At 41.4% G+C, this 27,692-nt stretch overlaps 1 protein-coding gene across 2 annotated transcripts in view; it reads left to right on the top strand.

Moving 5' to 3' along the window:
- Positions 1–27,692, top strand: part of LOC116973616 (collagen alpha-1(IX) chain-like) — a 71,814-nt gene that overhangs the window by 43,701 nt on the left and 421 nt on the right. For both annotated transcript variants that reach the window (XM_033021853.1, XM_033021852.1), the window contains 14 exons: positions 3,823–3,876; positions 3,981–4,034; positions 7,964–8,008; positions 8,102–8,155; positions 8,255–8,308; positions 8,393–8,446; positions 8,727–8,798; positions 8,906–8,941; positions 9,941–9,985; positions 10,082–10,114; positions 11,402–11,548; positions 14,422–14,598; positions 23,589–23,679; positions 26,952–27,029. In XM_033021853.1, the coding sequence (XP_032877744.1) occupies positions 3,823–3,876; positions 3,981–4,034; positions 7,964–8,008; positions 8,102–8,155; positions 8,255–8,308; positions 8,393–8,446; positions 8,727–8,798; positions 8,906–8,941; positions 9,941–9,985; positions 10,082–10,114; positions 11,402–11,548; positions 14,422–14,598; positions 23,589–23,679; positions 26,952–27,029 (994 nt within the window). The remainder of the gene's footprint in view (positions 1–3,822; positions 3,877–3,980; positions 4,035–7,963; positions 8,009–8,101; positions 8,156–8,254; positions 8,309–8,392; positions 8,447–8,726; positions 8,799–8,905; positions 8,942–9,940; positions 9,986–10,081; positions 10,115–11,401; positions 11,549–14,421; positions 14,599–23,588; positions 23,680–26,951; positions 27,030–27,692) is intronic.

The raw sequence follows: 27,692 nt of genomic DNA, 5'->3' as shown, positions 1-27,692 counted from the left end.
TCGACGGGCGTGCGCAGTGTCTCGATGCAGTACGCAGCATCTTGACGGCGTACGTCACGCGTGAATTTCCTGCGGATTTCGCTTGAACTTCACGTCACTCACTCGACCTCCTTGCGGCCCCCGCTTCCGGTATGGTCACGCTCGCCGCATGCAGGCGCATGCTGGTGGGACCGGCCCTGTACGGGGATCATGCGACCTCCGCGCGGCCACCGCTTCCGGTTTGGTCGCGCTTGCCGCATGCAGGTCACATGCTCGTGGGACAGGCCCTTAAGGTACATGGATAGGTTAGGTTTAAAGTATTATGTCAAAAAGAGGCAGGCGGGACTACTGTTGATGTGGAATGTTGGTCGGCATAAGTAAGTTGGGCTGAAGGGTCTGTTTCCACGCTGTATAACTCTATGACTCACTATCTGACAGACTCTTAACCTCTAAGAGTGACATCCCAGTTATCCCTGACTGCCATTACAATAAATAAGCAGATCATCTCTGGTTCAATAAGGAGTGAGGGTTTTCATTAAATAGGTCAGCCTGAGAAACTCCATGTCCATAAGAGCACAAAAGATGTATAATGTCGCAGGACATGATATAAATGCTTAACAAACCTCTCAAAGACACCGCCTCCGCTGAATCACTCACATACTCCCACCTCCACGCATATTTGCAAAAGCACCACACTTCTTCTGCCACCGTTAGTTATCTACGCTCACAAATTCATATGTGCAGTCACACATTTTAGATTGTCATTCAGTTACAGGTTAAGAATGTGTTCTTGTAATGTTCTCAGGAAACAATAACACTTATTTGGAAGGTCAACATGACCCTCCTGTGTACACCTCCTGAGAAGGCCAATGCAGAGGGTCCATGTCTACATGGGTGTAAGAGCTATATGGACCGAATATACATCTCTGTGCCATCCGCCCGTCCGTCCTTCCATCCATCCAATATATTATTATTTTATTATACATGACTAAAACTCTGATCTTGTTATCGTCCGATTTGCGCGGTCATTCTATTTGCGTAAAGATGGTACGCGATAGTGCTACGATTTTTTGCCAGCTCACTCGCCGTTCTCGTGTGCTGCGAGTGCAACAAGTTCGTTCCGATCGGTTAAATGTTGTAAAAGTTAGTGAGGATTAAAAATCTGCGTGCGAAGATTGATCTCCTCTCCTGCCAGTCAGCGCCGCGCGGATTAGTCTCTTCTCCTGTCACTCCCCGGGACGGTCCACCCCTTCCTGTGCCATCGCGTACTGGAGCTGAGGGACGCTCTGGATGGCCAGCGGAGGTCTCCAATAGGACACAATTTTCGGAGAGACCGGAAGCGAGATGTTGCCAAATGGAGAGCGGAGACACTGATCCTGGCAGAGAACGACCAGCGCCCAGCGCCCGCTGTGAGTCCCTATCGCACCACCAGTGCCAGCCCCTTCCCCTCTGGTCCCTCTCGCTGGCTGCTGCCCCCCTCCCCGTGAAACCCCCCTCTCCCCATGGCTCTTCCCCGTCTTTGCTCCGAGCACTCTCCCCCCCTCTCCTGCCCACACACCTTCTCCCCCCCTCCCCCCACAACCCCCTCAACCTTCCCCGCCCACTCACCCATCGTCCCCCACAACCCCCCCGCCCACCCCTCCCGTCTACACACCATTCCCCCCCACAACCCCCCTCCCCCGCCCACACACCTCTGCCCACCACAAGCCCCCCTGCCCACACACACACACCCCCCCGCCCACACACACACCCCTGCCCACACACAATGCTAGTATCTTCTATTCTTCCTCTTCTGGCTGGTGCTTATGTGGACATCTTCAACCTCTTATTACTAATATACAAGGTCCCCATCTATTTTAAAATGACATCCACAATGCTGGTTCCCAAGAAGTGTTAGGTGACATCCCTCGATGACTACCGACCAGTGGCATGCGTGTCTGTTGCCGTGATGTACATTGAGAGGTTAGTTATGACACATATAAACTCCTGCCTTAGTAAGGGCCTGAACCCACTATAATTCATCTACCTCTTCAACAGATCAATAGCAAATGCAGTTCCGCTTGCTCTCCATTCTGCGCTGGACCACTTGGACAATAGCAGCACATACCTTGTGTTCATCCGCTGTTGTTCATTGACTATGACTCAGCGTTCCACACCATTATCCCCTCTAGGCATCATCAAACTCAGGAAACAGGGTTTCTGCTCATCCCAATGCAATTTGTTCCTCGACTTCCTCATAGGCAAACCTAAATCAGTATGAATTGGCAACAGCACTTCCTCCTCGATGATCATCAGCACATGCGCACCTCAAGGCTGGATGCTCAGTCCCATGTCTCAATCCCTCTCTCTACACCCATGACTTTGTACCAGACACAATTTCAGAGTTGTCTTCGATGACGCCATCATTTTTTGGAAGAATACTGGGTAATGATGTGTCAGAGTATAGGAGAGAGATTGATCATCTGATTTAATGGTGCCAGAATACCAATCTAGCTCGCAGTATTAGCAAAACAAATGAGCTGATTATTGACTTCAGGAAGGAAACCGAAGATCCATGAACTTGTATTCATCGACGGCACGGTGGTGGAGAGATTAATCTGCTTGCAGTTCATGGTGTGGATATCTCTTAAAATCTGTCTGTGCCCAACATATTGATGTAATCACCAAAAAAAAGGTCATCAATTCCTCTATATGGTATATTCATGTCCTTAATGATTTATCTTTGTAAAATATCCTGAGAAATCACGGCGACCTTCTTTCTACTCTCTTAACCCACCCATTGCTGAATCCATCAAATCCTCCCTAAAAACACATTTTTATTCTTTGGCTTTCGACACTGGCTGAGGCATTGCTCCTGTTTTTAGTGCTTTTAATGTCTTTTAATTTTTAGTGTGTTTTTTTATAGTCCTTCGTCTTACGGTTTTTAATGGGTTTTTAATTGTTTGTAATAGCTTTTTGTTCATGAGTTCTCATGTACAGCACTTTGCGGCAACTGTAGTTGTTTAAAGTGCTTTATAAATAAAGTTATTATTATTATTATTATTATATTATTGCTTTATCACAGGAAGGAAAGGTTGAAGAAGTGGCAGAGTAAAAACCTGTTGCTTCTTCATGACCAAACCATTCAAGTTTACCAAGGAAAATGCATTGCATGAGAAATAAGGTTGTAATAATAGCTTATTAAGAGACAGCATAACCATCACTTGAAGTCAGGGAGAAGCCCTGGACATCTGATAGCTTTCAGGAGAAGTTCATCCATCAATGCTGCCTCAGAAGACGAATGAAAAGCACAATACTGTGGCATTCATGGGACACTGGTATGGATGCAAATCAATGTGCAATGACAAGTTATGTGACGTGAACACAAATTGCATCAGTTGATGTCAGCCATTAGGGCAGTCAGGTCTCCGCTGCCGCTGCTGTTGCTGCTACAGCTCCAGGGCCGAGCCGGGTCTCCGCTGCCGCTGCTGCCGCTGCTACAGCTTCGGTGCCGAGTCCGGTCTCCGCTGCTGCCGCCGCTAGAGCTTCGGGGCTGAGCCGGGTCTCCGCTGCTGCTGCTGCCGCCGCCACAGCCTCGGGGCCGAGTCAGGTCTCCGCTGCCGCTGCTGTTGCTGCTACAGCTCCAGGGCCGAGCCGGGTCTCCGCTGCCGCTGCTGCATCTGCATCTATGCAGCGAAGAAAATAGGCGACGTTTCGGGTTGAGTCCCTGCTTCAGACTGCTATGCAATCTATTCATTTATTGAAGTAAAATACATCATATTTTTATGACTGATAAATATTATTAGTCTTTAAAATATTAACTCCTCAATCAATGTGTTTCCACTTAATTCCAACTGTTCACAGGGTGATAAAGGACTTCCTGGTAGTGAAGGAAGACCTGGTGTGGAAGGACCAAGGGTAAGTTGTACTTCTATTCTCTTTTGAATGAATAAACCTGGTAAGTTTGAAAATGACTTAAACTTCTATGGTTACAATAAAATTAACAAAGTTGTGTTTTGCAGGGTCTCAGAGGTGATCCAGGGTTTCCTGGTCTGAAAGGTACTAAAGGAGAACTTGTGAGTAATGGCATGGATAATAATTTATTTTAACTGTTTTGGTAAATGTCTACGTTTTTTGAGGTGAAAATTATGCACAATTGTAGTAGAATTTTTTCCTATTTGTCAGAGGCAGCGCTATGCAAAGTAACTCTGAAGATATTGCACAATCAAGTTTCATGTACCATGTCTCCCTAATAAGGCATAAATGAGAACTTCACCAATTTCAAATATGGCATTTTAAAATAGCAATACTTGTATTTTGTGCTGAATCCAAAGGATATTATAAAATTATTTTTCTATCACAATTGCGGACTGGTCAGGGCATAGACTATGAAATGGATTTTTAATGTTACCATTAAGGCTGGGTTTGTTCCCAGACATAGAAAGTGTGTTCCATGCCATGTTCCCTAACCAGCTTTATGTATTAAGGCTGGTTTCTATTGCTGGTGAGAATAGCCTTCACACCAATACTGGTCACAAAGCCATGCGTGCACAGTCTCTTTATTCGATCAATTAACCTCAAAGAAAAATGATAATTGAAGGCCAACAAAACATCCTGAACATTTGTGACTATTGCTTTTTGCCAAGGGCTCCTGAATGTGGAAATTTCCCCTTTATCTCAGATCCAATCTCACTCTTTGAAATTGCTGCACCTTTAACATTTGCCATCTGCAGTTTGTTGCAGTTTGCAGGTGGCACCACGATGGCAACCTCGCCAGCAGCCTGTGTGTCATTTCGACTTTTTTTGTTATTTTTAGCGTGTCTAAAATGTATGTTATAATGTTTCCCGGTATGTTTTATGTGGGGAGTGAGGGGAATAGAGGGAGAGGAGTTATGGAGGGAGGGAGGGAGTGACTGAGGTTATGGGAAAGAAGAGGGAGAGAGGTGTGAGAGGGATTGGGAAAGGGGAAAGAGAGAGGGTGAAAAGGAGGGAAAGAGAGTGCTGGGGATGAGGGGAAATGAGCTGCGCCTGTGCAGTTGGGGCTATGGGTGAGTGGTGGAATATTGTGTTGGGGGACCAATCCTCCTGTGTGACAGGGAACCACTGAGTGAGTCCAGAGCCAGGTCCTGGAGCCGGTGAGCCCTCACACACACCCGCTCCCACACCCCCTCCTCCACATCCCCCTCCCCCACACTTCCCCCCCTGCCACCCATACCCTTCCCCCCTTCCCACATACACCCCTCCCCTACCTTCACAACCCCATTACCCCCACAAACCCCCTCCCCCACACACTCCCCCTCCCCCACTTTCCCTTCCCCCACACCCCCCTCCCCCACACGCCCCCTCCCACACAAGCCCCCTCCCCAACACCACCACACACCTCCCCCATACACCCCCCTCCCCCCAACACACCCCCCTCCCCCACCCACACTCCCCCACACCCCCCTCCCTCACACACCCCCTCCCCAACACCACCACACACCCCCCCCTCCCTCATACACCCCCCTCCCCCACAAACACCCACACACACCCCCATCCCCTAGGTCCTGCCGACTGACAAAACTTCCAACTACCAGTTTCCAAAGTTATTTTACCAGTTATTTTCAAAAGTACATTTTCTGTTTCATTTATTATTACATCATTTGTTTCACGGATGGAGCCAGTCCTTATTTTTATTTACCCTCTTGCAGACTGAATAGCTTCATGATACTCTTAAGCTACAGTGCCTTCCATAATGTTTGGAACAAAGACCCACCACTTATTTATTTGCCTCTGTACTCCACAATTTGAGATTTATAATAGAAAAAAATCACCTGTGGTTAAAGTGCACATTATCAGATTTTATTAAAGGCCATTTTTATACATTTTTGCTTCACCATGCAGAAATTACAGCTGTGTTTATACATAGTCCCTCCATTTCAGGGCACCATAATGTTTGGAACACATGGCTTCACAGGAGTTTGTAATTGCTCAGGTGTGTTTAATTGCCTCTTTAATGCAGGTATAAGCGAGCTCTCAGAACCTAGTCTTTCCTCCAGTCTTTCCATCACCTTTGGTAACTGTTATTGCCGTTTATCAACATGAGGACCAAGGTTGTGCCAAAGAAAGTCAAATAAGCCATTATGAGACAGAGAAACAAGAATAAAACTGTTAGATACATCAGCCAAAGGCTTACCAAAATCAACTGTTTGGAACAGCATTAAGAAGGAAGAGAGCACTGATGAGCTTACTAATTGCAAAGGGACTGGCAGGCCAAGGAAGACCTCCACAGCTGATGACAGAAGAATTCTCTCTATAATAAAGATAAATCCCTAAACACCTGTCCGACAGATCAGAAACACTCTTCGGGAGTCAGGTACGGATTTGTCAATGACCACTGTCCGCAGAAGACTTAATGAACAGAAATACAGAGGCTACGCTGCAAGATGCAAACCACTGGTTAGCCACAAAAATCAGATGGACAGGTTACAGTTTGCCAAGAAGTACATAAAAGAGCATCTACAGTTCTGGAAAAAGGTCTTGTGGACAGATGAGACGAAGATTGCCATATCAGAGTGATGGCAAGAGCAAAGTATGGAGGAGAGAAGGAACTCCCCACCTCATCTGTGAAACACAATGATGGGGGTGTTATGGCCTGGGCAAGTATGGCTACTGAAGTTACTGGCTCACTTATCTTCATTAATGATACAACTGCTGATGGTAGTAGCATAATGAATTCTGAAGTGTATAGACACATCCTATCTGCTCAAGTTCAAACAAATGCCTCAAGACTCATTGGCCGGCGGTTCATTCTATAGCAAGACAATGATCCCAAACATACTGCTAAAGCAACAAAGGAATTTTTCAAAGCTAAAAAATGGTAAATTCTTCAGTGACCAAGTCAATCACCCGATCTGAACCCAATTGAGCATGCCGTTTATATGCTGAAGAGAAAACTGAAGGGGACTAGCCCCCAAAACAAGCATAAGCTAAAGATGGCTGCAATACAGGCCTGGCAGAGCATCACCAGAGAAGACACCCAACAACTGGTGATGTCCATGAATCGCAGACTTCAAGCAGTCATTGCATGCAAAGGATATGCAACAAAATACTAAACATGACTACTTTCATTTACATGACATTGCTGTGTCCCAAACATTATAGTGCCCTGAAATGGGGGGACTATGTATAAGCACTGCTGTAATTTCTACATGGTGAAACCAATATGTGTAAAAATGGTCTTTATTAAAATCTTACAATGTGCACTTTAACCACATGTGATTTGTTTCTATTACAAATCTCAAATTGTGGAGTACAGAGGCAAATAAATGTTGGGTCTTTGTCCCAAACATTATGGAGGGGACTGTATATCACAAATGTGGCTTGCTTCAGCAACATAGCCCTTTGAATATTGTAACTTGAACAGAAGCTTTCTGGCCAGGACTCAAGGGCCTGAGCTACAGGGAAAGGCTAGGACTTTAATCCTTGGAACGTAGTTGGATGAGATGTGATTTTACAGAGGTGCATAAGATATTAAGGGGAATAGATTGGGTGAATGGACAGAGTATTTTACCAAGAGATGGGGAAACAAGAACCAGAGGACCTAGGTTTAAGGTGAAAAGGGAAGTATATTTAATGGATTTCAGGGGCAGCTTTTTCACAGTGATGGGTATATGAAATGAGCTGCCAGAGGGAGGTAGTTGAGGCAGAAATTACAACAACAGTTAAAAGACATTTGGACAGACACAGAGGTTCTAACAGGACAACAAAACTTAATCTCCAGCTGTGCCTTCTGTAAAAGCTGTGATTTTAATAATTTTGTATATCTCTGGCATTTTGTGATATTGAAACACATTTCATATTGAAGTAAATAAACTACAATAAATAGCTGAACCCATTTATAATGAATAGCATTAATACTATTGTGTTCTGATCTACAGCTCTACATTTCACTATGCCAACATGAGCTTATATGCAATACCATTGAGAGAAAAACAATATTAATAAAATTATAATCTATATGCAGGGCGTTCCAGGAGTTTATGGGCCAAAGGGAGATTCTGGGTATAAGGTATGTTGGTGTGATCTTGCGACTATTTGCACAGACTTCCACAAAAAGAAATGTTAATTTTCATTTATGACGAACACCACCATTTTCTGACAGGGGATACTTGGAAATCCAGGGCAACCAGGAAGAGATGGGGACCCAGGCATTGAGGTATAACTTCTTCAATTCACATGTAAAACACATTCAATATATATATGAATTTTGTTTGTAATAGTAAACTATATTAATTCTTCTAATTACTATTTTTAGGCATATCAGGGTCAACAGGGACCAAAAGGACAAAAAGGCATTATTGGATCCAAGGTTAATGGACTGTTCTCTTGTTTTTGGATAATTTGATCAATGATACAAAACAAAAAGTCTGCAATTATTTTTTTTATTTTAAAGGGAGAGAAAGGACTTCCAGGACCTCGAGGTCATGAAGGTCACATAGGAAAACATGTAAGTAAATAAATATATAACTTTTTTTGATATTCTGATTCTAATGTTTAATTCGGAACTGCTTCATATTTAATAGCAGGACTGTCCACATTATCCTACAAGTGCATATCACTGGCTGCTACATTGAGAATATTGTTACCAAATAATTTCACAGGGCTTTCCCCATTCAAGATATTTAAAAAGAAACATTTCCTGACTCAATAAACCTTGTAGTCAAGTCTGTTTCTTTTATCATGCAATAAATGTCAATTTTACATGATCTTTTAATCTTATACAATAGGGACCAAAAGGCCATAAAGGTAATGCAGGAATACCTGGATGGCATGGGATTGTTGGATATCCTGGAAACCAAGTAAGTTCTATAATCTCAAAAAATTGTTCTTTCTACAGATCAGTATTTTAATAATTGACATGTTCTATTATTTGACAACCTGTGTTAATATTTTTTTTTTCCTGTAGGGTCATGTAGGATACCCAGGAGCAAGTGGATTAAAGGTATGGTAGAACTTGTTTGACATACTATAACATCTCAGCACAATAAGAGAATTGTTTGATCTGCCACCATTGACAGAAGAGTCTTGCGCTATTTTTATTCTTGAACCCAATCTACTCTAATGAAATGGATGCCTGTCATAAAATCTGTCAAGCTGAAATTGATTTCTTGTACAGGCGAATCTTTAACAGATTCCCATATATCATGATTGCCCACTTTCTTCAACCTGCACCTATTAAACAAATTCTTGCTGTTTATGATTTATTGTGGGATCTTGTATAGATGTTTTGCAATGCAACAATAGTGAAAATATTCTAGTAGTAATCTACTGAAACTGGAAGTAGATGGACAATACAGAAGATGTGATAATGTACTAAATAAATAGAAGTTATTTCTTCTCCCTTCTCACATTTTGCTCAGTATTATAATAACCTCCAATACTTGAGACTTCTGGTGGTAACATTCAATGCTCGCAGAATATCTTATTGATATTATCAGTCTGATCCATGGCTTACAATCTGCCAGATCTTCTTTTGCATAATACTGATGGGTTGAGAAATATTTAGGGCAATTCAAGATTCAAGAGAGTTTATTGTCATGTGTCCCGGATAGGACAATGAAATTCTTGCTTTGCTTCAGCACAACAGAATATGGTAGGCATCACTACAGAACAGATCAGTGTGTCCATATACCATTATATAAATATATACACACATGAAAAAATAAACAGATAAAGTGCAAATAAACAGATAACGGGCTATTAATGTTCAGAGTTTAGTTTGAGTTGAGTTTAATAGCCAGATGGCTGTGGGGAAGAAGAAACCATTACCATCAGTTTCATCTTCCTGATGAAGTTGAATTTCAAACCATGTTAATTTCTTAAAGGACACTAAATACATGGTAAATATTTATTTAAAAGATCTGAATAATTGCAATTTGCCATTTATTTTTCACAATTTTTTTTTTAAACTAACTACTGAAAATTAATTATTATACCTCAGGGGGATAAAGGTGCTGATGGAATACTGGGTTCTGAAGGTCTAAAGGTAATGTAAAAATGTTACTTATAAAATTACAATTTAGTGGTAGTACTAAGAAGTAATTATAACAGTACTGACATCTTCCAATATCTTTTGTTTAAGGGTGGAAAAGGAGGAAAAGGACCAAAAGGAGAAGTAAGTAAAGCTATTCATATGATTACCAAGCAAAGAAGGCAAATGATTAAGAAATTTGGAGACACAAGGAACCACAGATGCTGGTTTACAAAAAAAGACACAAACTGCTGGAATAACTTAGCTGGTCAGGCAGTATCTCTGGAGAACATAGATAGGTAACTTTTCCATAAATTAAAACCAGCCATGCTTGTTTCTGGATTTCAATACCCAAAGCTTCCATTGTAATATTAAAGGAGCACCTGTGAAAGAGTACATTTTCACAGATGGTATCACTGGTATTGCCATACAATGATAAACAGACTGTGAAAAACACTGACTCTACATGATTGACTTTCATATTTGTCTTCAAGGGGCAGTGACCTCTTCTAATATCAGACCTTGTATCCCACACAATTCAGTAGCACAGAGAATGCAGAATTTCCATTCCATTTTAGCTGGCCTCTGATCATCAGTCCTTACTAATCAGCCAGCCAATGATTCCCAGTCAATACAATGTTATGTTTCACAATAGGTTTCGCAAATAAGTCAGTTTGTGATTCAAATGTATTTGGTAATGATTAGCACTCAAATTCATATTACACGAAATACAATTCCTTTCGGTTTGTAGAAGTGATATTGTGATTACATATACATGCTATTAGGTGCTGTTTTTCCAATTTATGTTATATACTTGTGCATATTTGCCAATGTACATGTTGATGTACTTATGTAGTGCACATCATAGAATGCATGATTGATTTGCTACATAACTGGTTTGCTTAGTAGTCAGATACTTTCTCGAGCAAGTGTTGCAGCTATTCATTGATTTTGGGAGATTGTAAAATACTTCAGTTGCTGACAGATTATCGCTATTGTTGAACCATGATACATCCATTTTTAAATAACTATGAAGAATCTTTTTCTTACACTTTGCACTTTTGAAAGTTGAGTCCTATAACTGTTATTATTTTAAAATATTGGATTAAAAAAGATCTGCATGAAGGGTAGCCGTTGGTCTCAGTGACATTTTCATTTTAATTGTTATTTTGTGAAGAAGTTGCCACCTGTTCTCTTCACCCCATAATTAGCTATTTTTCTTACTTTGCCCATGTGCCTTGCTCTGGAATTCTGGTGCTGCATTTCCTTCCATAAAATCCATCAACTTACCCAAGGATTAGATCCTCCCCATCAATTATTTTTGTTCCTCTTACGCCTTAGGATGCTTTCCAATTTAAGATGACTACTAAGTACAAGTCATCACTTTTTAGAATATATATTTATTTTGAAGCTTTTTATTTCATTTTCTAGCCAGGTGGTGGAGGTGATTCTGGACTTGTGGGTCTCAAGGGTAAAAGAGGACCTCCTGGAAAACCAGGCTGTAGGGGTTCACTTGGAGAACGTGGTATTGCTGGTGAAACGGGCTTCCCTGGATTTTCTGGACCTGCTGGACCTCCAGTAAGTAAAATTTGACATCTTAAACTATGTGCATTAATGTTACATCTCAAATCAACTTTTGTGACTTTGTGAGAATAGAAATATTAGACATAACAATATTGTCATGGCAAGCTTAAATCAAAATGGTGGAGAAATATCCAGTGAATTTGAGGTATAATGGTTACGTTGGTTAAAAAGGTATTTATCTAGAAATTAAATCATGCAGAACTATGTTCTTAAATACAATGTGTTTGAATTTTGAAGTCTTTGAGTAAATTATGAAGACATTATTTTGCAAGAAATTCAACCTTCTGGGCATGATGGATGTACGTGCACATTTGTTGTTTAGCACATGGTATGTGCACCAAGCAACACCATCCATTGTGCATTGAGCATTGCCACTTGGAACTGGGTCATGTTTTTCTCCACCAGGAAAGTTGTTGACCATCCACAAAGTACATCTTCAAAGCCCATCAATACCTTTACTTCCTTAGAAGATTGAGGAGAGTCAGTATGTCGACAATTACTCTTGAACTTCTACAGATGTGTGGTAGAGAGCATATTGACTGGTTGCATCATGGCCTGGTTCAGCAACTCAAACATCCAGGAACAAAGGAGATTACAAAAAGTGGAAGGCACTGCCCAGTTCATAATGTGCACTGCGCTCGTCACCATCAAAGGGATCTATAGGAGGTGCTGCATCAAAAAAAGTTAGCATTATCAAGGACCCACACCCTGCCCACACTCTCATTTCACTCCTGCCATCGGGAAGAATGTATAGGAGTTGAAAATTGTGACCTCCAGGTTCATGAACAGCATCCAGTGTGTCATCCATGGAGTGCTGTGTTTGCAAACCTGTTGTGCAGCTGCAATTAAAAACTCCATAGTTATTTTTCATTACATATGATAATTAAACACTCTTGACCACTTACCTTTACATATTGCTTCAGAGATTGCCTGGTGTCGTGTGAGGCTGCAGTAAGGTCACACAATAATTTTGAGTGAAGTCCAAAGTTGTTTCTCCACTTCACTCTGACTCATTCCCCTTAGTGTGCTGCATGAGCTGCAACAATAGGATAGGTGTTGGAGCCAGAGCAAAAATACCTTGAGGCAAAAATACACTGATCGGTGGGGGCGCTGCGAGACGGCTGCCCTGCCAGCAGTGTGTTCATTATTTCTACTTTTTTTGTTTTTTTTAGTGTGTCCAAATGTTTGTTTTAGTGTCTCTCGTGTGGGGGGTGGTAAGGGGGTAACAGCTTTGGGTCGCCTCCTCAACGGAGAGGTGACTTTTCCATGTTGCCTCCCTCACGGCCTAACAGCATGGAATGGACTGGAGTGGCCTTTCCCGGAGTCGGGCCCGGAGTTTCAGCAGTGGGTGCAGCGTGGACTTTTCATTGCGGAGCGGGCGAGCCCTTGCCGGGGTCGCCAGAAGGGAGTTCTCTGATCGCTGGCCCGCGGACTGTTACATCCTGAAGCCGTGGTCTGCGGAGCTTCTAGCCGCGGGCGTGCCGTGGACTTACCATCCGGAGCCTGGGTTCCCTCGCCGGGGACAGCCAGAGAAGAGCTCCGTCAGCCAGCCTGCGGCCTACAACATCCTGAAGCCGTGGTTTCCGGTAGGAAAGCGCCGATTCGGGACCTCCAAGCCGCGGAGTGTGTTCGACCGTCCCGACGAGAGGGCCTGTACATCCGGCCGCCCGTAGCGGCGACTGCGGAGGTTAATGGCCCCGACCACAGGTGAACAATGGAGGAGGACTGACTGTACTTTGTGCCTTCCACCACAGTGAAGAATGCTGTGGTGAATGTTTGTGTTAAATCTTATAGTGTATTGTGTGTTCTTTTTTGATTGTACCGCTGCTGGCAAATTCATTTCACTGCACTTATATGTGTATGTGACGAATAAAACTGATTGATTGATTGATTGATTGATTGAGGCAAAGCAGAGCAGGAAAGGTACATGGCTGCTGTCCTTAGCCTCTAAGTTTGTTCAAAGAGTACTTTTTCTATCTCCAAGGCAATATATGCAAGATTTTCCGTCAGAAGTGGTCTCCTGAATTATGTCCTGCTGAAGATGGAGCCACAGTACGTATGTGTGCCAAGGCTACTCTGCCAATAGAGACCAAGATCATAGAGACCAAGATCACGGTCACTCTGAATTTCATACCCTTCATCTCATTCCATGTAGCTGAATTATGTCATAATTCCCATGCACTAACAACGATCACCCATACACTAGTTGTACCTTACAACACTGGGGACAATTACAGAAGCCAATTAGCCTACATATTTGCACATCTTTGGAAGATGGGAGCACCTGGAGAAAACCCACACAGTCGCAGAGAGAACATACAAACACCGTACAGGCAGCACTCGAGGTTAGGATCGAACCTGGGTCTCTGATACTGTGAGGCAGCAACTCTATCGGCCAGCGGCTGCGTCAGCAGGACTGGTGAGCGGCAGCTTCGACCACCCCGGGCCGCGGTGTTTGAGCCGCGGGACAGGTTTTAACATCGCCCGGGGGGTATCGCCTCAGCGCAGAAGGAGAAGAGGAGGGAAGAGACTGGAGACCTAAGACTTTTGCCTCCATCACAGTGAGGAGATGTTGGGTGGACTCACTGTGGTGGATGTTAATATGTGTTTATTGTTGTTTTTTATTGTATTGTATTGTATGTATGACTGCTTCAATTTCGTTCAGACTTCGGTCTGAATGACAATAAAAGGCTATCTAATCTAAAAAATCTATCGACGTGTCACTGTGCCGCTATTTTACTTTAAAATAAATTGATATTTTGAACTCATGCCACTCGGCATGATAGCAGCATTATGATTTATATTCTAATACAATTATAAATCTTTGTAACACACAGCAAATTTTGAATTGCTTTCATCTATTTTAGGGTCCTGTTCTACCCGCCAGTCATGTGATTGAGGTCTGCAAAAGACTTGTTCTTGAACAGATGTCGCTATATACAAGTATGGTGCGAAGGAAATGTATCAACGCATGCCCTCTTTATGGAGATGTTTCCACAGGACCTCCTGGACCAGTTGGTGAAAAAGGACAACCTGGGAAATCTGTGAGTTACAGATAGTTACTGAAAGGATTTGATTGTAAACCTCCTCTGCCTTTCAGTATGCCTCTGCTTTAGAAAGCTAGAAATATACAGCAGATCAAGCCGCACTTATGAAGAAAGAAATTGAGCTTATGTTTCATGTCAATATCGTTTCTTTAGAATTGTGAAACAGGCCTTACCCTCAAGAAAAGGGTGAACAAAGTGCAGGATAGAACAAAAATAAATATCCTTTAAAGGCTGAGGAGATTAAATAACAACTATAATGATTGTGCAGAGTAAAATATTTTGTTCATGCAAACAATAAAATAAGGAAACATTTGTATGGAATTCAACCTAGTATAATTACAGAAGGATTTAACTAATACCTGGAGTATCAATGAGTTTTGTTCCATGGAGACACTACTACTACACAGAATGGATCTTTAGAATTTAGCGTGCGAGGAAATGTTATTTATTTCTGGAATTCAGTTAATTTATTTCAGTTAGTATCTAACTTTGACCTCGTAATTTATTTCATGGTGTTTTGAGTTAATAATGTGATCGTTGTCTGAGGCCCAGGCCCGTCTACTGCATTGGCTTGACTCCTGAAAAGTGCTCCCTACAATATGTTCACGTTTGTGTATAGAACAATGTTGACTTTTGCTGCACAAATACATAGGCATTTCCTGCACCAAAGTTTTGCAGAACAAGTAAGAATAAAGAGTTCCTACATATTATACAGAACTAATGAACGAAAAGAGCAATCACACTGTCCGAAGTATATTACCAACCTCTAAGCAATCAAAGAGAGCTTCTTCTTCTTATCGAGTCCACACACAAGATTAGAAGTTGTTCAGCCAGAGCTGAACACACTTCTTGGCATCTGCACAATGGTGTCTGTCTTGCGCTTCTTGTGCGTCTTGTGCGTGGTGGTGGAAAGATTGGTTGAAACAGGGCCGCCACGTGAACGCTCTTTCCTTGACCCCCAAAGAGAGCTACAAGAACAAGAAGGAGCCTACATTTTAAAAAGCACTGAAACATTGGGGCACCACAAGTGGGTGATTTCAATCACTCAAAATATTATATTCCTATTCCTTCGCTCATTAGATGCTGCCTCACCCGCTGAGTTTCTCCGGCATTTTTGTCTACCTTTGATTTTACCAGCATCTGCAGTTCTTTCTTAAACTAAATATTAACATGATCACTGACAAACTCAAGGGCACAGATGGCACAGGATTCATGAATTTCATTCAGGAGAACTATTTTATCCCTCATATTGAGAGTCTATATGAGTAGGTGCGATTCTGGGTTTGGTTTTAGTAAATGAGGCTGGATAGGTGGAAGGTGTATCAGTGGAAAAGCATTTTTGTGGTAGTGATCGTAACTAATAGAATTAACATAATTACAGAAAGGAATGGATGCTGAAAACAAATGAGAAATAATGTATTTGGGAGCAGCAAGAAGGCAAGAAAACGTGCAATAAGATTTAAGATTCAAGAGAGTTTATTGTCATGTTTCCCAGATAGGACAATTAAATTCTTGCTTTGCTTCAGCACAACAGAATATAGTGGGCATAAATAAATACAGAACAGATCAGTGTGACCATATACCATTGAATATATATATATATATATACTGTATATATATATACACACATAAATAAGCAGATTATGTGCAATGGGCTATTCATGTTCAGAGTTTTGTTTGAGTTGAGTTTAATAGACTGATGGCTGTGGGGAAGCTTCTATTCCTGAACCTGGATGTTGTAGATTTCAGTGAGTTAGTGAGAGAATAAGTGAGTTGTTGTTGTGCGAGACAAAAGAAGAGACCATGAACTGTATGTCCCAGATTCTTAAATGCGGCATAATGCATGAGGAGATTAGAAAATCATTTAGGACAGTTTATTTTACAAACTAAATTTTAGGAGATGGCGGATTCCATTAGAACTATAACAAGTTGGCAAATTCATGGAGTCAGGAAAATTTCTCAAATGTATCATTAAAAAGGAGACAATTTTACATGTCTAAATACTTAACAACCCAGATGAAATATATCCAGGATGCTCAGATTGAACTGGAACAGTGAGAAAATAATTGTGTTTTACGTTTCAGAGACAGTGGAGAGAATAGACAGAAAAAAGCTCCCAATCTGAAACATCGCCTGTTCATTTCCCTTCACAGATGCTGCCTGACCTGTTGAGTTCCTCCAGTAGTTTGCTTTATATGATGAAGCCGAATAAAGTTACAAAAATAAGAAAATATTAAAATAGGTTTCTGGGCTAGCTTACAGCTTATATTTAGTGTCAAATTAAGCTTGCCTCAGGTTGCGGTGTGTGAGATAATAAATACCATAACATTGTCTCCCAAGTGAGGAAGTGACAGAGAAAGAAACAGCTAGTCACATCTTTGAAGTAAGATGCCGTAAACCAAATGACCAATGTTTATGGGGGAGGAGGCGATAAAGGAAGAGAGAAACAGCTAGTCACATCTTTGAAGTAAGATGCCGTAAACCAAATGACCAAAGAAACACTATATAATGCAATGTAATTCTGTTGTTCAAAGAAGTGGACGGAGGACGGTCAAGTGTCTGTATTGGTCACTTGACCGTCCTCCGTCCACTTCTCTGAACAGAATTACATTGCATTATATAGTGTTTCTTTGTCACCTTAGCACATTCCACAGACATTAGTCATGGTCAGAGGTACAGGAAAAGGGATCACATCAAAGGCCTTTTGTCACATGGTACAAGATAACATTGGCCATTTGGTTTACGACATTTTATCTTCAAAGAGATCACCCTAGCTCTTTCGCTGCTTCCTCTCTGTCACTTGGTCCCTCATAAACATAGGCCATTTGGTTTATGGCATCTTACTTCAAAGATGTAACTAGCTGTTTCTCTCTTCCTTTATCGCCTCCTCCCCCATAAACATTGGTATTTGGTTTACGGCATCTTATTTCAAAGATGTGACTAGCTGTTTCTTTCTCTGTCACTTCCTCACTTGGGAGACAATGTTATGGTATTTATTATCTCACACACCGCAACCTGAGGCAAGCTTAATTTGACACTAAATATAAGCTGTAAGCTAGCCCAGAAACCTATTTTAATATTTTCTTATTTTTGTAACTTTATTCGGCTTCATCATATAAAGCAAACTACTGGAGGAACTCAACAGGTCAGGCAGCATCTGTGAAGGGAAATGAACAGGCGATGTTTCAGATTGGGAGCTTTTTTCTGTCTATTCTCTCCACTGTCTCTGAAACGTAAAACACAATTATTTTCTCACTGTTCCAGTTCAATCTGAGCATCCTGGATATATTTCATCTGGTTTGTTAAGTATTTAGACATGTAAAATTGTCTCCTTTTTAATGATACTCACAAATATAAGCTGTAAGCTAGCCCAGAAACCTATTTTAATATTTTCTTATTTTTGTAACTTTATTCGGCTTCATCATATACGCACATATTTCTAGCCAGCTTCTTAAATCAAAAAATGTTAACTGTTTGGCAAGACAGGAATTATCACTCATAATAGTAAGATTAAATGAGAACTTACCAGTTTGAAGTTTGATCTTTATTTTATGAGGAGTTACGTCGAGGGACTACGTGAAGAAGGCCGTTCAGGCGCACGCGCATCAAACTTCAAAGCAGCGGTGTGAAATCACAGATGATATATACCGAAGCATAATAGTAAGCTACGTGATACAAAACTTAACTTACCTTTGATCTTTATTAGGGTGGGAGTGGAGGGCACATAGTCCCTCGACGTAACTCCTCATAAAATAAAGATCAAACTTCAAACTGGTAAGTTCTCGTTTAATCTTACTATTTTACTTCGGAGTCACGTGAGTGACTACGTGAAGATTTTAAAGCTTCTATGATTTCAGGCCGTAGATTCAATTCCGGCGTATCACTGCATTTTGATTGACTCTGTGAGTGAAAAACAGTCAATAACATGCAACCATAACATTTGTTTAATCAGTTATGGTTTATTTTATGATAAACATTATGTGTCCCATTTTAATCACTGGGACATTTAATACTGAATCCAAAACAGTACCACCAAATACGCCAGGGTCTGCAATCTCTTTGTGGTAATACTTGTGAAACATCCTTTCATTTGCCCATCCTGCGGCCGCGAGGATATGGTCTATTGGAACGTCCAAATCCTTGGCCGCCGATGTTGCCGCCGCCCTGGTGGAATGAGATTTAAATTTGTCAGTATCAATTCCTGAATCCAATAGCACCTTTTTCAGCCATCGTGAAATTGTTTGTGTTGTCACTTTTTTGTGTGTTTTTTTATGGCTGATAAATAATGCGGATTCTACACCTCTAAGGTGCTTGGTGGTCTCAATGTAGTGTTTCAAATATGTAACTACGCATAGTCTTTGATCTGAAGGATATGCTGAAAAAAACAATTTACACCCCGAGACTCCTGGTCTGCTCTGTTTTAGCAGGTCATAGACATAGAATGTAATTTCCTCTGTTGTCATTCCCATTCTGTCTACCCGTAACTTGTGTAATGTTTGTACTCTTTGGGCTGAGACTAAAGCCATTAACATGACTATTTTCATGGTGATTTTGTCTAAAGACAAATTTGAGATGGGATCCCAATCCCTAAGCAGTGTTAGTACATCCCTCACATTCCAGATTTCCGTATATCTCGGTCTGGGAGGTTTAGCATTAAAGATGCCCTTCATATATCTACAAATCAACGGGTCTGATCCTAGAACCTGTAGTTCCGATGGTCTCGATAAGTATGCCGACAAAGCACTCCTTGCCGTGTTGATCGCACTATAACTTAAATTAGCATCAAAATGTAATGTCGACAAGAATTCTACCACATCTGAAGTGTCTGCAGTGTGGTAAGAAATATTTTGTGTTGAACAAAACTGCTCCCATTTCTTAATGTAAGAAATGTACTGCTTCTGGGTACTATCCCTCCAGGATCCTGCAATTACATCCATAGTGCGATCTGATAGGCTTCTTCCAACATATGGTCTTTTTAGAATCTGCAAATCAACAAATCAATACGATCATGTAAAGGATGAAAATCGCCAGTTACAGGGTGCACGAGTAGGTTTTCTTGTCTCGAGACATGCATTACAGGTTCTGTCATCATTTTTAACACTAGTGGTTGTGTGGGCCAGTCTGGAACCACCAACAATCCTGAAGCATTATCTTGTTTGATCTTCTGTAGACACGTACTGATCAGACAAAAAGGAGGAAATGCATATAAGAACATTCCACCCCAATTTAACGTAAACGCATCTACCCCTGTTGCACCTGGATCTGGTTCCCACGAAACATATTGAGGTAACTGGTGGTTCAATCTGGATGCAAACAAGTCAATTTCTGGTTTCCCAAATCTTTTCACAATTTTATGGAAAATGTCACGATTTAACATCCATTCTGTATTGTCATTAAAAGTTTGTGACCTAGTGTCTGCAATTATGTTGAATTTACCTGGTAGGTAAATTGCAGAAAGCCAAATGTCTTTCTTAATGCACCAGTGCCAAATCATGTTTGCCAATCTGTCACATGCTTCTGACTTGATTTCACCCATATGATTGACATATGCCACTGCCGTAGTGTTGTCAATCTGAACCTGTACATGCAAATTTTGTACCTTGCGGCAAAGGGCTTTCAAGCCATGAAATACACTTAATAATTCAAGATAATTAATGCCATGTGTCTCGAGCAAAGGTTCTTCCTCTGCATTCCATCTACCTCCACAGCTTGAGATGTCATCAGCAGCTCCCCAACCTAGTGCACTTGCATCGGTTTGTAAGATGATAGCTGGTGATTCAATCAGAATTTTTCTGTAAGAACAATCAACATTTTTAATCCACCATTTTATATCCTCAATTGCTGTGTTTGGTAGTTGCATGGGTCTATCGCAATGACCAGAATGTCTTTTCAAAGCCAATACCTTTGCTCGCTGCAGCTGCTGATAATGCAGTGGGCCAAGCTGAACAGCTGGAAAAGAAGCAATTAGTTTGCCAAGTAACCTTGCCACTTGTCTGATTGATGGTTGTTTGCCTGCAATTAGTTCCTTACAACCCTCAATAAGCTGCAGATTTTTGTCCTTGGGTAAGGTCACTTTCATGTGCTCTGAATTAATAGTGAACCCCAAGTAATCAATTATTTTGTTTGGTGTCAGTCTGGATTTATCTGGGTGGATCACGAAGCCCAACTTTTGAAATGTTAGTTTGACTTTTAAAACTGATGCTGTTGTTATGGCTTCAGTATCTCCCACAATTAAAATGTCATCCAAATAAGCCATTATCAAATGGCCTTGGGTTCTTAACAATGCTAAGATTGGTGTTAGCAGTTTTGTAAACAATCTAGGGGCTGAGGCAATGCTTTGAATTGCCACAATTGACTCATCCAGACAAATTTCAAATATCTACGATCTTTAACATGCACGGCCACAGAGTAATATGCATCTTGGAGATCTATGCTTGCCATATAGTATTCTGTTGAAATTCATTACAAAGCATTAGTAAATGTCTCCATTTTGAAATGTTTATACTGTACAAAAGGGTTAAGACTTGCAAAATGAGTCTACAGCCATCATCCCTTTTTGGTCTAGAGAAAATACTAGATATGAACTGGTGGTTTTGATGAGTTGTTTTCTCAATTACCCCTTTTTTACTCAATAAGTCAATTTCTACTTGAATGATTCTAATCTCTTCTTTAGAGAAAGAATGTATTCGTCTTGGAATATGTTGAGTAGGGGGATTTTCATTTTGGTAGAATTCAATTCTAAACCCCATTATACTGCACAGTATATATGCATCAGATGTTATTAGTTGCCATTCTTTTAGGAAGAATTGTAACCTTCCCCCAATTTGTGAGTAGGACTCATCTGATATGTTTCTCTCAGAACCAGAACCACCTACCTCAGGGGTTCCTGGTGTCACTTTTTGTACCTTGCCCCTTGTGGAAATACCATGTCCTCCACGTCCTGAGGTCGCACGCCAATATCGTTTATGCGGGTACGAGCGACTTGTTCCTTCACCAGTTCCTTCAATATGGATATTGCCTTCTAGTTGTGCTGCCAAACATCGGTGGTTTCATCATCCCGATAGTTTTTGATTCTTCGTTGAGAACCTTCAGCTTTTTGGCTGGCTCTTCTCCAAAGAGTAAGTGTGGCAATTGTATATTAGATGGTTTACAGAGCCCTGCAAACTTAGGATGTATGTTAGGTCTTATCGCAGTTTTACGAATAGTTTATTTCAAAATGTGCATTACACATCATTCCCATCACATCCTGCTGTGACGTTGTCACATTTCCTTCTTCCAGGTCTCTGGCAAATGCTGTAATGCTTGACCCAATTAATCTTAGTACCCGCTGTAACCTCATTTCTTGAGCACGTACTGTAGTGCCCTTGTAACTCCACACTTCACTGTTAACAGATGGAACTGCTAGCAGAGCACAATTTTGCTGGACTTCATATTTGTTCACAATATCATCCATTGTTGGTTCTTCCAAATGATGGGAAAGCAGGTAATTTATACTTTCTGCTATATCCTCTGATAGAGGTGGTCTCTTGTGTCTGGGACTAGAGAACTTTTGGGCCAGCCCTGGTACTTTCCTTTTTTGTGTTGGGCTCTGGTCCTCAATAGATTCATTGTCAGAGTATTCTGGATATTCCTCCTCATAATGGGTTTCACCTGGCATTTCTTCATCAGGTATTTCATGCGATGCCTCTCTTATTGGCCTCTGCTTTTTTGCCCCTCTTTGGGGTATATCAAGCTCTTCCATTGAGCTGTATACTGGCAGCCCACTTTTGGGTGCTGTTCCATATTCTGGGTCTCCTGTAGACCAGCGTCTGTATTTTCTATCAGACATTTCTGTTGCTGCCTCCGTGCTAGGCCAGCCAACATATTCATCTTCATCATCAGGCATTTTGGTTACTGGCTCAAATCTAGGCCAGCGTTTCCCAGAACCTCTCCTGGGTGTTCCATGCGGTTGCTCTTTAAGCCCGCGTTTTTTATACTCCTTCTGGAGTTTGCCTTTATAAATCATTTTACCCATGAGGAATTCCAGTTGAGAAACTCTGTCTGACATGATCTCTGGCTCGGACTTGTCCGAGTCTATAGGCCTATTAGTTTTCTTTTTGGCCTTGCTCTCTGTGGGAGTTTCAACGGGACTTTTTTCTCCCGGTTTAGAAGTACTCGGTTTTTCTACCGTCGACTTTTTAGTCGGGCGCCCGCTACTCTCAGACATTTTGTCTTCTTGAGTGCTTACTGCGGTGCGCTTTCCCTTATTCCTCCCACCTTTCTCCATAAATTAAGACTTGCCTGTCTCTGCACGTAGTCTCCCCGGAGAAAAGCAGCCTGAAAGTGAAAGTAAAAATACTTACGTTCAGATTTTCTTTCACTCACCGCTTGGAGGTTGCGTACCTCCTTCCCGCGGTCGCAGCGCAATGCGTCTGACGAGATGACGCGCGTGTGCCTGGACGGCCTTCTTCACGTAGTCACTCACGTGACTCCGAAGTAAAATACATGAGTAATTGGCAAAAAAGCAAACTTAATGGAAATTATTAGTGAAGAGCCTGGGTACTCCCAAATATCAAATATCTAAAAGAAATCTTCTTTTGGATACACAGATTGTGTTTCTTAAATGTATAATCAATCACTAGACCACTGCAGATATTGACTCATCATTCTTTGCTGGCACCAAATTTACTTAGAAATCACAAGAATTCTGCGGTTACGATAATGGAAACAAGATAGCTCATGACCTGCAAGGTAATGTGTCCAGGCCAAACATTTGATCTTTGAGGATCAACCCATACCAATTTGAAATTCAGTTGATAACATCTTCCTGCACACTTTGATCCTGCTGTTATCTCCCAGTTATAACTGATCTTCATTCATCAAATTATTTTATTTATTGGCATTGCGCCTGAACCCTGTGGATAATTTTTACTTTTAGGAATTTTGCTAATTTAATTTGATCATTAGTTTTTTTTACTCTGACTAAACTATCAAAATCTGTTTTTAAGGGTAGGCCAGGAATCAATGGAAGGGATGGAGAACAAGGACCAGAAGGATTCACTGGAGAACTGGGTGATCCAGGATTGCAAGGGTTGAAGGGTCTGTTTGGTTATAATTAGTATAAACAATGTTTCTTTGTGTATTTTGTCAGTCTTTGATGTCACTTTGACAGCTTCATGTTATAATAGTAGAGTTCATATGTCAGTTTGCACCAATCTCATTAGTTGGATCATTTTTGATGTGTGTTCATTTGCTACTCTGTTACATATCTTTACTCATGCAAGTCTTTACCCTCTACTTCTAAACCAGGGGTCGGCAACCTACGGCCCACGGGCCGGATCCGGCCCGTAACCCGAAATCATCCGGCCCGCAGGCGTATTTTTTTTTTCAATTAGTTTTTGCGACCTGGGAACTGCAGCCAGTCCCAGGGCACGCAGGCGACCTGGGAACTGCAGCTAGTCCCGGGGCACACAGGCGACCTGGGAACTGCAGCCAGTCCCGGGACAGGTGAGTTGACCTGGGAACTGCAGCTAATCCCAGGGACGCGAGCTGACCTGGGAACTTCAGCCAGTCCCGAGGCACGCGAGGGATCTGGGAACTGCAGGAAACTAATTGAAAAACACGTGAAAACTAATGCGAAAAACAACACCAAGTGTCATATTAGTTAGTATGGATTATTAGTATGCATTATTACTAATTTATGTATTATTAATATGTATTATAACTAATTTCTAATTTAGTTAGTATGTATTATTATTACCTCCATTTATTAACTAAGGCGATAGATATAGCCCGCCATCCGCTCACAGACATGGGTCCTGGCCCCTATGCAGTAAAAGGTTGCGACCCCTGTTCTAAACCTTCCATAAACCCTGTGTTAAATTTCTACCCAACAACTTTTAGCCACTCACTTGATAGCAATAAAAACATCCAATCATATTCAAAGATATCAAGATATTGTAATCACTGGATCTTAATTGGGCTGGTGACGGCAGTGACAACAATAAACCTAAACCTAGATTGGAAGTCTGAGCTTGGATGCCATTTCTTGGCCATAAATTAATATTGTGTGCTTTTAACTCTTTCTAATCTTCCGCTTCCTGCCCGTCACATTAGATTGCAAGACCATGAAGTCTATTCTAAGTGCTCTTCTATTACTTTATTGTTATAATGAATTACTGCTCCAGACCTTCATCTTAGACTACTAGTCCTCTTTCTAAATATAGACTAACCGTAAGAGGCATTGCACTGTACCTCGGAACTCGTGGTAATAATACATTAAACTAAACTGGAAGGCATACTTAAAATTTGAGGAATGCATGATGCTATTGCCAATTGTGTGGATTAGTTCTTAGCACTGCATTGATCTATAGTTGTTGTATATGATCCCAATTTTCATTTAAACTTAATTAGACAAAGAAGAAAGTTGGAGACTTTTCCTGGCCTCTATACAGTGCATTCAGAAAGAATTCAGACCTCTTCACTTTTTCCACATTTGGTTACGTCACAGCCTTGTTTTAAAATGGAAATTTAAAATTCATGTTTTTTATCATCAATCTACACACAATACCCCAGAACGAAAAAGCGAAAACAGGTGTTTTGAAATTTTTGCAACGTAATTAAAAAGAAATAACTGAAATATCACTTTTACATAAATATTCAGATCCTTTGCTATGACACTCAAAATTGAGCTTAGGGTCATCCTGTTTCTATTGATTATCCTTGAGATGTTTCTACAACTTGATTGGAGTCCACCAGTGGTAAATTAAATTGATTGTACATGATTTGGAAAGGTACACACCTGTCTATATAAGGTCCCAGTTGACAGTGCATGTCAGAGCAAAAACCAAGCCATGAAGACAAAGGAATTGCCCATAGACCTCCTAGACAGGATTGTGTCGAGACACAGATCTGGGGAAGGGTATAAAACAATCTCTACAGTATTGCAGGTCCCGAAGAGCACAGTGACCTCCGTCATTCTTAAATGGAAGAACTTTGGAACCACCAGGATTCTTCATAGAGCTGCCGCCCGACCAAACTGAGCAATCAGGGGAGAAGGATCTTGGTCAGGGAGGTGACCAAGAACCCAATGGTCACTCTGAAAGAGCTCCAGAGTTCCTCTGTGGAGATGGGAGAACCTTCCAGAAGGACAACTATATCTGCAGCTCTTCACCAATCAGGCCTTTATGGTAGAGTAGTCAGACGAAAGCCACTCCTCATTAATAGGCACATAACACCCTGCTTGGAGTTTGCCAAAAGGAATGAGAAACAAGATTCTCTGGACTGATTAAAACAAGATTGAACTCTGGCCTGAATGCCAAGCGTAATGTTTGGAGGAAACCAGGCACCGCTCATCACCTGGCCAATACCATACCTATGGTGAAGCATGGTGGTGGCAGCATCATGCTGTGGGGATGTTTTTCAGCTGCAGGAACTGGGAGACTAGTCAGGATCGAGGGAAAGATGAACGGACCAAAGTACAGAGAGATCGATGAAAACCTGCTTCAGAGTGTCCTGGACCTCAGACTGGGGCGGAGGTTCACCTTCCAAAGGACAACAATCCTGAACACACAGCCAAGACAACGTGGGAGTGGCTTTCTAACAAGTTTGTGAATGTCCTTGAGTGGCCCAGCCAGAGCCCGGACTTGAACCCTAACGAACATCTCAGGAGGGACCTGACAATAGCTGTGCATCAACGCTCCCCATCCAATCTGACAGAGCTTGAGAGGATTTGCAGGGAAGAATGGGAGCAATTACCCAAATACAGGTGTGCCAAACTTGTAGCGTCATACCCAAGAAGACTTGAGGTAGTAATCGTTGCCAAAGGTGCCTCAACAAAGTACTGAGTAACTGAATACTTGTGTAAATGTGATATTTCAGTTATTTCTTTTTAATCACTTTGCAAAAATTTCACTTAATTACTTTGCCTGTTTTCACTTTTTTATTATGGGGTATTGTGTGTAGATTGATGATAAAAACAATAATTTAATCCATTTTAGAATAAGGCTGTAACAGAACAAAATGTAGAAAAAGTGAAGGGGTCTGAATATTTTCAGAATGCACTGTACATGGAGGTTTCTATGTACCTATGAGCCTTGGAAGTACCATCCCTCTCTGAAATGCCACAACTCTCTCACACTGGTTCCCCAATGCTTGCACCAGCTCAGGGCGTGTCCACGGTAGTTTTATTCAAGGTGACCACTGCTTCGTCCTTGTGCAGACAAATTCCCAATTTCATTTCAGGACATCGACCTCATGATGGTGTTAGGGTAGGAAAGATTTGTGCTGTCTGTTAATCTCACAGTAATAATTGTTTGTGGAGAAGGGTTTCTTAATTAACATTTCACATTTTTCTGCATTTCTCATTTCAGGGGAACATGGAGTCCTTGGTGACAAAGGCTCTCAAGGTATTGGACACCCTGGTTTTATAGGAGCACAGGGCTCAAGAGGTAATTTTTCATACATTTGATATTGTGCATTAAAATCAGCTGTGGCCTACCTTGTACCACATTTATGCACAACATAATTTAGTTATAATAAAAAATAAAACGATCATGAAGGAAAATTGTAAGCAGACTGCAAATCCTCTGAATGCTAACAATTGAAGTGGTCTGGATATAGCTACTGTCATTCAATTCTTAATCAAAGTAAGCATTCTGAGAATGTGAGACCTGCTTTAAAGTTAGCTAAAATAGCACCTACCTGAGCGGGTCCCAGGTCATGTACTCCAATTCCCTCAGCCTGGTCTCCTATAAATAAAACACCTTTGGGCAGTTCTCCCTTGTTGTCCTAAAACCCTTCATCCTCAATTTTCAATCTCTAATTCCCACCCCAATTACCATCCTGGTCTTTCGCCCCTCAAATTTCATGTCCAATCATTGCCAGATACCCCTATTAATTCCTCATCTGACCTTCATTCCAGCCAAACTCTTTCTTGCACAATTCTTGTCAATCCCTACCCATCGCTGGTCCAAATTCATCCCAATGATCTGCTGCTTGACCCCTTATCAGCTCGTCACAATCCTATTCTACCCCCAAGGTTCATCCCAATTCCTGCACTTGGATGCCTGATCCCCAATCACAATTGATAATTTGCTATTTACTAATCTTAT

This window comes from Amblyraja radiata, chromosome 5, assembly GCF_010909765.2.
Source record: "Amblyraja radiata isolate CabotCenter1 chromosome 5, sAmbRad1.1.pri, whole genome shotgun sequence".
Lineage (NCBI taxonomy): Eukaryota > Metazoa > Chordata > Chondrichthyes > Rajiformes > Rajidae > Amblyraja > Amblyraja radiata.
Note: the sequence above shows the minus strand (reverse complement) of the source record. Positions and strands in the feature narration are given on the sequence as shown.